This window comes from Strongyloides ratti, scaffold srae_chrx_scaffold0000002 (genome assembly GCF_001040885.1).
Source record: "Strongyloides ratti genome assembly S_ratti_ED321, scaffold srae_chrx_scaffold0000002".
NCBI classification, from domain to species: domain Eukaryota; kingdom Metazoa; phylum Nematoda; class Chromadorea; order Rhabditida; family Strongyloididae; genus Strongyloides; species Strongyloides ratti.
The window spans coordinates 647,426-656,797 of record NW_020171510.1 but is presented as its reverse complement, the minus strand read 5'-3'; the positions used below and the strand labels follow the sequence as shown (position 1 = coordinate 656,797).

Here is a 9,372-nt window from a genome sequence, read left to right as displayed (position 1 = left end):
GTAAAATTATTATTTTCAATTAATAATATTAAATTTGGTTATATTTTTATGATTAAAATGAAAATTTATTTTAAACAATATATGTCTGGTTTTTCGCTTATGGTAATTACTAAAGATTGACGACAATTTTAATTATTTGATTTATAAAAATTATAATTATTACTGGAATTTTATTATTACATATTGATAAGCATATAAAGATTGTTTAAATTATTTAAAATATATTAACCAAAATAATTAAATTTATTAAGGTAAATAAAATATCATTATAATGGTAGGAATGTAAAAACATTTTTAAGATTCCAATTAAATAAAAAAAATTATTTTTTTTTATAATAAAAGATTTTGTTTAAAAAAATATTTTAATTTAAATCTTTTGAATTTAATACTTGTTTTGTAAAAGTTTGATATTTGATGGAATATTTTAAAAAATAAAAATTTTAAAAACATCAGATTACTTCTAGATAAATTAATTTTACCTTAATTTTATTGCACAAATTTGTTTTTACTATTACCATTATTTATTTTAAATAATTTGTCTTTATCAAGTAAAAAACAATAAAAATTTTATATTTAATTTTGGAAATACTATCTTTTTATTTCCTTCCGATTCATTTTTGTTACAATAAAGTTCATTTTATTTAGTTAATCTTTACCAAATAAATTTAAAAGTACTACAAAAATGAAATGTTTGGTCATGATAATATAAAAGTGCTTTTTGATATTATTTCTAATAAAATAATTTATTGGTTTTGTTTTAAAAATAATATTTTTTAATTTTATACTAAATTACGTATCATATCAAAGAAAATTAATAATAAAATATTTTTAAAAAAATTTATTTATATTCTTAAAGTACTTTTAATATAAACATTTTAAAATATACAGTAAAATTTGTATATTGTATCATAAATAGTTATATGCAAGAATTTCAAGAATCAAGACAACTTTACGATTTATATAAATTTTTTTTATATTTTTAATATAATTTTAATATATTTTGAAAAATAACATTTTAATAAAGTTAGTAATTATTGATCATAAAATATTTTTTTTGTAATGTATCAATTTTTTATTATATTTAACATTAAATATTTATGACATAATACAGTTTTTATTTAAAAAAATTTTTTAAGCCTAGTTTAGTAGATATAATTTACAGTAATTTATTTAAAAGATATTTTATCCATTCTATTATTTGTGTAATCATTTGAAATAAAAATAAACAAATAAGTTAAAATTTCTAAAAGCATACATGATTGATCATGGAATAATAACTTCTTCTAAACAAATGTTTAATATCTCAAAAATTACATTTTATCGATAGAAAATAATGATTCTTAATTATTAAAATGTGATTTTTAATTCTAAAAAAAAAACATGTTTTAATTAAAGGGAAAAATTTTAGATTTAAATAAATTTTAAGATAGTGATAAAAAACTCTTTAAGTTTATCTTAAAAAAATCATATTCTTGTTTGGTAAATGATAACACTTAAACAAATTATTAATACTATATCTTATAATTAAACTTTTTTTTTCAATGAATAAATAATTAACAAACATTAATATATTGCTTTGGTAACGAATATATTGTGTAAAGAAAAATGGTAATTATAAAGAAAAATTATTTTATCAAGACATTTTGCAAATTAAGTATGTTAAATTAATAAAAAAAAATATTATAGTAATAATAATAATAAGTATTTTTACAATTCGTTATTCAATAATAAAGATAATATATAAGCAAAAATTACAAATATTAATAAATTTGTAAATGAGAAAGTTGATAATATTTTACCTGACATAGCTGTTGAATAAACTTCAGATTCCTTCCATTTTTCTAAACGATCACGATTAAGATCAAATATTGATTTTGTTGTATTTTCATCATCATTATCATTATTTACTTTATTTATATTTAATAATTTTGTTTCATTATTTTCAACATCATTAAAACCTTTAACTGATGTTGCTTTAGAAGTTAATATTGGTTTATCTAAAGAATTTCCTTTAACAGGTACAAGAATAGAATGTGAATTTATTGGTTCTATTTGAGGTAATTTTGAATTAACAATTGTTGTTGTTGTTGATTGTTGAATTTTTTTTTCATTATTAGTTGATTCTTTTATTTTATTATCATTGTCACTTGAGAATTCATTTATATTGTTTATTTTTTGAACTTGTCCAATTAATGCTTCTTTATTACAATTACTTGTATCACATATACAATAATTAACGAATCCATCAAATACAGATGCACAACCAACTTGTAATTCACTATTATGTAACTGTTCTTCAGGAAAGTTTTCTCTAAATTCTACCTCAGAAATACATCTTTTTTCAATATTAAATAAACCAGAAGATAATTGTGTTTGCCTTGTTAAGCAAAAATTCTTTTTATCACCATTTGTAGGACATTCAGTTGAAAGCTGATTAGAGCAATCTGCAGTAGCATGAGTTAAATCACTTTGTGAACAAATACTACATGAAAGACGTTGATTAACAATTGCTTTTATTGGTTCAACATTAGATGATTCAATTTTTAATGTATTTGTTTTAGAATTTATTTCTTTATTTGTTAGCATCATTTCCTTAGATATCTAAAAAATTTTGTTTTAAACTTTTCATATTAATTATATTACCTGTAATGATATGGAATTTTTATTACATTCATTTTCTTTACAAACACAATAGCGTATCTTTCCGTTTTCACTAGTTTCGCATTTATCAATTTTAACATCATTTCCATACTCTTGAATTAATGCTTCATGTGATACACACATCTTTTCAACAGCATTTTTTTGTTTTCCAAGAATAATTTGTCGTGTAAAACAATAGTTTTTACCACTTACACTTGCCGTTGACAATGATGAACAATCAACAATTTTTGATTCTGTACAATCAGAATCTTCATCTTCCAATTTTCCTTGAGCACATTGATAACAATATAATTCCTCATTAGATGGAATTATTTTTTTAATATTATTAAGACCATTTCCAAATTTTTTTCCATTAACATTTTCAGGAATAATTGGCTTATTAGGTGAAATATCTGTTATTGGAAATGATGTTTTTATAAAACTAGCCGGTAAGACATCTTTATCTATTCCTGTATTTTTTTCTAAATTATCATTAGATGGATGGCGTTTTAAATCATTATTTTCACTCATTGTTTTCATATTTATATCATTAGACGATGCTTTTAATGTACTATCTGTATCATCATTATCAAAAAGTTCTGGATGTTCTTCTTCAAATTTTATAAATTGTTCTGATATTGGTTTTTGATTACAGTAATCACCTGATCTACATAAGCAATATGCAACTTCCATACCATTAATATCAACTAAATCACATTCTTCATTAAATTTTGATGCTTTTTTAGGAAATGTTTTAAAATGATCACTCTCTGAGATGCACTCTTTCATAATTGTATATGTATCTAAAAAAAATATTAATTTATATTATATTATTTATCTTACTATTGATAGCTTTCTGTCTCGTCGTCCTACAAAATATATCCTCATTATCATTAAATCGTTTTGAATAATTTGTACAATCATATTGAAATTGTGTACTACATTCTCCAAATTCATCTAAATTTGCATCACCACAAATGAAACAATTTAATGTTGAGACTAAAAATAAAAAAAATAATATAATTTATGAAATTAAAAAATTACATTTAGTTATATTTTTTTATTAATTAATAATTATTTGATTATTATAATTTTAAAATTTATTATATTAAATTAATACTTGACCTTTTAATAAAATTTTAATTGTTTCTTATATATATAAATTAATTTTAAAACATTAAATTGTATCAAAATAATTTGAAAATTTAAAATGAATTATATAAGTTAAATTTTAAATTTATGTCAAAAAAAAAGTTAATAAAAAATAACAATTAGGGTCAAAATAATAATTGTCTAATTAAAAGATTTATTTTAAATTTAAAGAATTCAAATAGATTTTTTTTCTATATATATATATTATTAAAAAAAAATAGAACAATAATATATTGTGAAATATTTTCTTAAACATCATTTTTAATATTAAAATCAATTTATGCATACATAATCGGATCATAAAACTTATTTCTTTATAAAGTTTGGTATTGTAATAGATAATGGAAGATGTAACATTATAGTAATCTGAATTCTCTTGACAATATAACTTAATAATTATAAAATATTTATATAAAAAAGAAATTAGGTGAGCAATAGATTATATATTAAAATTATTACTATTACCTATGATGGATTTATTTTTATATGACCTTTTTTTAATAATAAATTTTATATATTATAAATGAAAAAAATATATATATTTAAAATTTTATTTTTTAACTTACCATTATTTGCAAATGTTATTAAAGTGATTAATATAATATAAAATGCACCTTTACCCGATAGCATCTTCTAAAATGTAATAAAATTTTTTTAATAAAATATTTATAAAAGTAAAGGATTTTATATATTTTATAGATATCGTAATAATAATAAAATTAGCCATGATTTGTATAAATGTAATTATTTAAAACTTTTAAGTACTTAATAGTTTCACCACTTCTTAACACTTATAATTAAATCACAGTTATATTTAACAGTAAAAAGAAAAAACTTTTAATAATACAAATGAAATACAAATATATATCTAATATTTTTATAATTATTATTAAAAAGAATAAAAATAATAGAGCTTTTAATGATTTACTGGTCCTGAATTTTATGATAATGAGAAAAAGGAAATATTTATAGAAAACAAGTTTATTTTAATAGATTAAGAATTAAAAAAGTAGAGTGAAAAATTTTTAAAAAGTAATAATATACATATATTTATTATGTAATTTTAAATTATTACACATTTAAATAAAATATTTTTTAATATTAAACTTTATAAAAATTTTTAAAAAATAACTTTTCTTAAACATATATATATATATATATAAATTTATAAATATATTCCAAAAATAGGTAAAGGATGGTCTTTAAAATCACATAAAAATATATAAAAATTTAAATGAGGGTCAGTAGAATTAACTATTAAAATCTTCTCATAGGTTTAAATAATCTATGACTAAACAATATATTTTATATATAGTAGATATATAAATATAAAAGGTAACAATAATAATAAAAAGACTGATAAAATTTGTATCCAATGGATTTTAGAAATAATATATTTAATAATAGTGTACATCATTTTAAAAGTAACTAACTCATTGAATATTCTTTAAAATTATATGTTTAGGTTACCATTAACATGATACCACAATAAAGACTTTTAATAAACATTCAAAACATACTCATTTAAATACTATTTTTTTTTAAATATAGCAAATTATCTATTATATTTTTTTTAAACAAAATTACTAGAAGAAGTTTTTTTTTTAATAAATAAACTATAATTTTTATATTATAAGATATATACAAATGATTATATTATATATTTAAAAAAAACCTAAACATGTTTGCTAACATTATTTAGATGGATAATAAGGAAATCAAAATGAAAAAATAAATAAACAAATATTAATAACAAAATATATTTGATTTTAATCTAAAGTGCCATTATCAAAAGGTATATTTAAGAATAGGTGTATTTTTTAATCCAGATTATATTAAAAAAGAATAACAAATAAAGAAAAATATAGTAAATTTATTAACAATTATCAAAAGAAAAAAAAATATTAAAATGTTATAAAAAGATTTTTTTTTCTGGTAAATTTATAAGTATTAATAATACCAAGATTTTAAAATATTCATATACAAAAATGATAATTAAAAAAGTTTTTGTTTAACAATACATTCGACAGACAACCAATTTTCTAGTTTTTATTTGTAATCCGTGATATCTATTATTATTATATACTTAATAAGTTTCCATTAAAGTTTCTTAATAATTTTTATAAATTGATATGTATCTATAATAATAACTTGCATCATCTTTTAATTTTATTGTTAATTGATTTATATTGTGACAATGGAGTACAATGAGGTCTTCTACAAACATTATATAATTTTAATAGTAATTTAATGTTACATTGAAAAAATAAAGCTGGTTTATCAATATCAAGACTAAAGGCATTCACTGGTAGACCTCCTTGAAGATCATCAATATATTCTATATGAGGTATAATAGATGGATAATATGAGCATCCAAATTCATCTATAATTGGAATAATTTGATTATTTGAATTATCTTTTGAATGTGACACTGTACAATTATGAACCATTATGCAATACATGTTATTATGATGGTTTTTATAATTGCATGACCATTTATGATATAACGGTTCTCCAATATTAACTTCTCTAAAAAAAAATTTTTATGTTATAATGATAAAGAAATATGATATAAATAATATATTATAGGTAAATGACCTCACCTGCTAACCTTATTTCCAAATTTTGTACCTTCTAATACATTATAAATACATTCAGGTTCTGGAAATTTACTTATTGGTAACTCAATTACTTTTCTATTATTAAAAAATTTTTCTGGTAATTGAAATGTAACATTATAAAGAATTATTGAAAAAATTAATAATAATAAATTAATATTAGATGATATCATTTTATAATTCAAATTTTAGACAATTCAATAAATCAATTAATTAATATTTATATATAATATCTTTATAGTTTAAGAAATATATATTTCTAATAAAAATTTTATATAAATTTTTTTTTTAAAAAAGAAATGTTTTAAAATGACTGTTTCAAATCAAGAAAATGCAGTTTTGTTGTTATATAAATATAATATACACAAAAAAAGATTAGATTATTTAAGGTTAAAAGATCAACTTAACTTAGCATCAGAACTATCAACTTTTCAATGTCATTCTTTTGTACCATTCAAAATTAATGAAAACTTTTTTTATAAAACTTTTCATACTTTATTTTATAAATTTTTTTTTCTCCAGAAATAATAATATAACATCAACTATTAAGAATTTATCAAACATATATTTGATTAAATTTTTTTAAAAATCTTATATGAGATACTAATTAGCAATATAATAAAAATTATAATATCATAAATTATTATTATTCATTTTATCTTAAATAAATATCTTTCTTTATATTTTTTCATTAAATATCGTTTTTAATTTACTTTATTTATTTAAATAAACACTAGAAATTTTTATCCACATAAATTTTTATTTAATCCTTCATTTTCATTAAAATTATATTATTAAACATGATAAAAAACTTTTCACACATTACTTCCTTATTGTTATGAATTAAATAAAAATCATAAATAATTTTTCACATATAAATATTTTTAAAAATTAAATAATATAATTATATTTTAATAATTATAATATTCAAAAAAATAAATAATTTCTTAAAGAAATTTTTATAAAATAAAATTAACATATATAAAAAAAAATCTTAAATTGATTTTTCTAGAATGAACTGTAAACCGATGACATGGCATAAGGTAAAAAAATCATTTTATATTAAGTCGAAATGTCATGCATTCATGTCCGCGTCTTTATTTAACCTACAAAATTATATAACCATTTTTCATTAAAATTGTTACATTTTTATTTACATAATTATGGACCACTTATCTGATGTTTTCATTGTCTCTGGTGTAAGAACTCCAATTGGATGTTTTAAATCAGCACTCTCATCTATGACAGCTGTCGAGTTAGGAGGAATTGCTATCAAGGGAGCATTGGAAAAAATTTCTTTAGATCCTATGGAAGTTGAAGAAGTTTTTATGGGTAATGTTTGTCAAGCAAATAATGGGCAAGCTCCAGCTCGTCAAGCTGCTTTAAAAGGCGGTCTTTCAATTACTACTCCTGCTACAACAATTAATAAAGTTTGTGCCTCGGGACTAAAATCTATTATGCTTGGGGCACAACAACTTCAAACAAAAGAACGTGATTTAGTTGTTTGTGGTGGTATGGAATCAATGTCAAATGTCCCATTTTATATTAAAAGGGGAGAACTTACTTATGGGGGTTTTCAAGGAATTGATGGAATTGTTAATGATGGTTTATCTGATGGAATAACCAAAATGCATATGGGAGAATGTGCTGAGAAGACAGCAGAAGAAAATGAAATAACAAGAAATGATCAAGATGAATTTGCAGCTCTTAGTTATCAACGTTCTACAAATGCATGGAATAATGGGATTTTTAAAGATGAAATTATTCCAATTACTATTAAAGATCGCAAAGGGGAGATAATAGTTGATAAGGATGAGGAATATCAAAAATTTAATCCATCTAAAATGAAAACCTTAAAGAGTGCTTTTAAAAAGGATGGTACAATTACAGCAGCAAATGCTTCCCCATTAAGTGATGGTGGTTGTGCTGTTGTTCTTGCTAGTGCAAAAAAAATTAATGAATTAAATTTAAAACCATTGGCAAAAATAATTACTTATGGAGATGTTGCTGTTAATCCTATTAATTTTGATCAAGCTCCAACACACCTTATTCCAATACTTTTAAAAAAATCTGGTTTAAAAGATTCTGATATAGCATTATATGAATTAAATGAAGCATTTAGTACTGTTCCACTTTTTGCTATTAAAAAACTTGGAATAAACATTGATAAGATAAACATTCATGGTGGGGCTGTATCATTAGGACATCCAATTGGAATGTCAGGAGCAAGAATATTAACTCATCTTGTATACTCTTTAAAGGAAGGACAATATGGTTGCTGTGCCATTTGTAATGGAGGAGGTGGTGCTTCTGGAATGATAATTCAAAAGATGTAAACTACATTTAATATATTTTTTAAATAAATAAAAAAGATTTAAAGAAATTTTTTGATTAAAATTATATTATAAATAAAGTTTGTTTAAAAGATTTTTTCCATTCTTTTATGCTTTCCTTAAAAATAATTGTATTTATTTTTTAACTGATTAATCTTGTCACTTATTCCCATATCAAAAAAAAAAAAAAATTAATAAACAAAAATAATAATACGTATAAAAAAGGGTTTATATAAAAAAAAATAATGTTATCTACAAATACTATTTTTTTATTTTAATAAATTATTCTAAATTTCTTTTTTCTATGCAATTTATAATAACCATGTTTCAATTATTTATCTTATATTTTATTATTTGATATTATTTTTAAAAAAATCTTTCATATTTGAAAATTTTTCTCATTATAGTAAAAAAAAAGTAAAGATTATTGCTTTAGTAATAATATTTATAAGTAAAATAGGCGTTTAAATTTTTCCTGATATTATCATTTTCCTAGAATTTATATAAATTTATATAATTTTTAACTGATTTTAATGTTAAAAAGCATTAGATATTTTTAGTTAAATTTCACCATATGATGTTATATATATTTTTAAAATAAAGTCTTATAATTTTTAAAATGATGTAAC

The 9,372-nt window shown here is 19.7% G+C and overlaps 3 protein-coding genes across 3 annotated transcripts; 1 reads left to right on the top strand and 2 right to left on the bottom strand.

Moving 5' to 3' along the window:
* Positions 1-1,707: 1,707 nt before the first annotated feature.
* Positions 1,708-4,422, bottom strand: SRAE_X000114500 (Hypothetical protein; the record flags this gene model as incomplete). Its single annotated transcript, XM_024645663.1, has 4 exons — positions 1,708-2,601; positions 2,644-3,443; positions 3,484-3,639; positions 4,359-4,422. 4 exons carry the CDS (start codon positions 4,420-4,422, stop codon positions 1,708-1,710), a joined length of 1,914 nt encoding a protein of 637 aa, XP_024498608.1.
* A 1,480-nt stretch (positions 4,423-5,902) lies between these two features.
* On the bottom strand, positions 5,903-6,583 carry SRAE_X000114400 (Zona pellucida domain-containing protein; the record flags this gene model as incomplete). The annotated part of the gene is made up of 3 exons (XM_024645652.1): positions 5,903-6,009; positions 6,086-6,321; positions 6,396-6,583. The coding sequence occupies 3 exons, from the start codon at positions 6,581-6,583 to the stop codon at positions 5,903-5,905; spliced, it is 531 nt and encodes a 176-aa protein (XP_024498607.1).
* A 990-nt stretch (positions 6,584-7,573) lies between these two features.
* SRAE_X000114300 (Acetyl-CoA acetyltransferase, mitochondrial) lies at positions 7,574-8,746 on the top strand (the record flags this gene model as incomplete). Its single annotated transcript, XM_024645641.1, has 1 exon — positions 7,574-8,746. One exon carries the CDS (start codon positions 7,574-7,576, stop codon positions 8,744-8,746), a length of 1,173 nt encoding a protein of 390 aa, XP_024498606.1.
* Between the last annotated feature and the right edge of the window lie 626 nt (positions 8,747-9,372).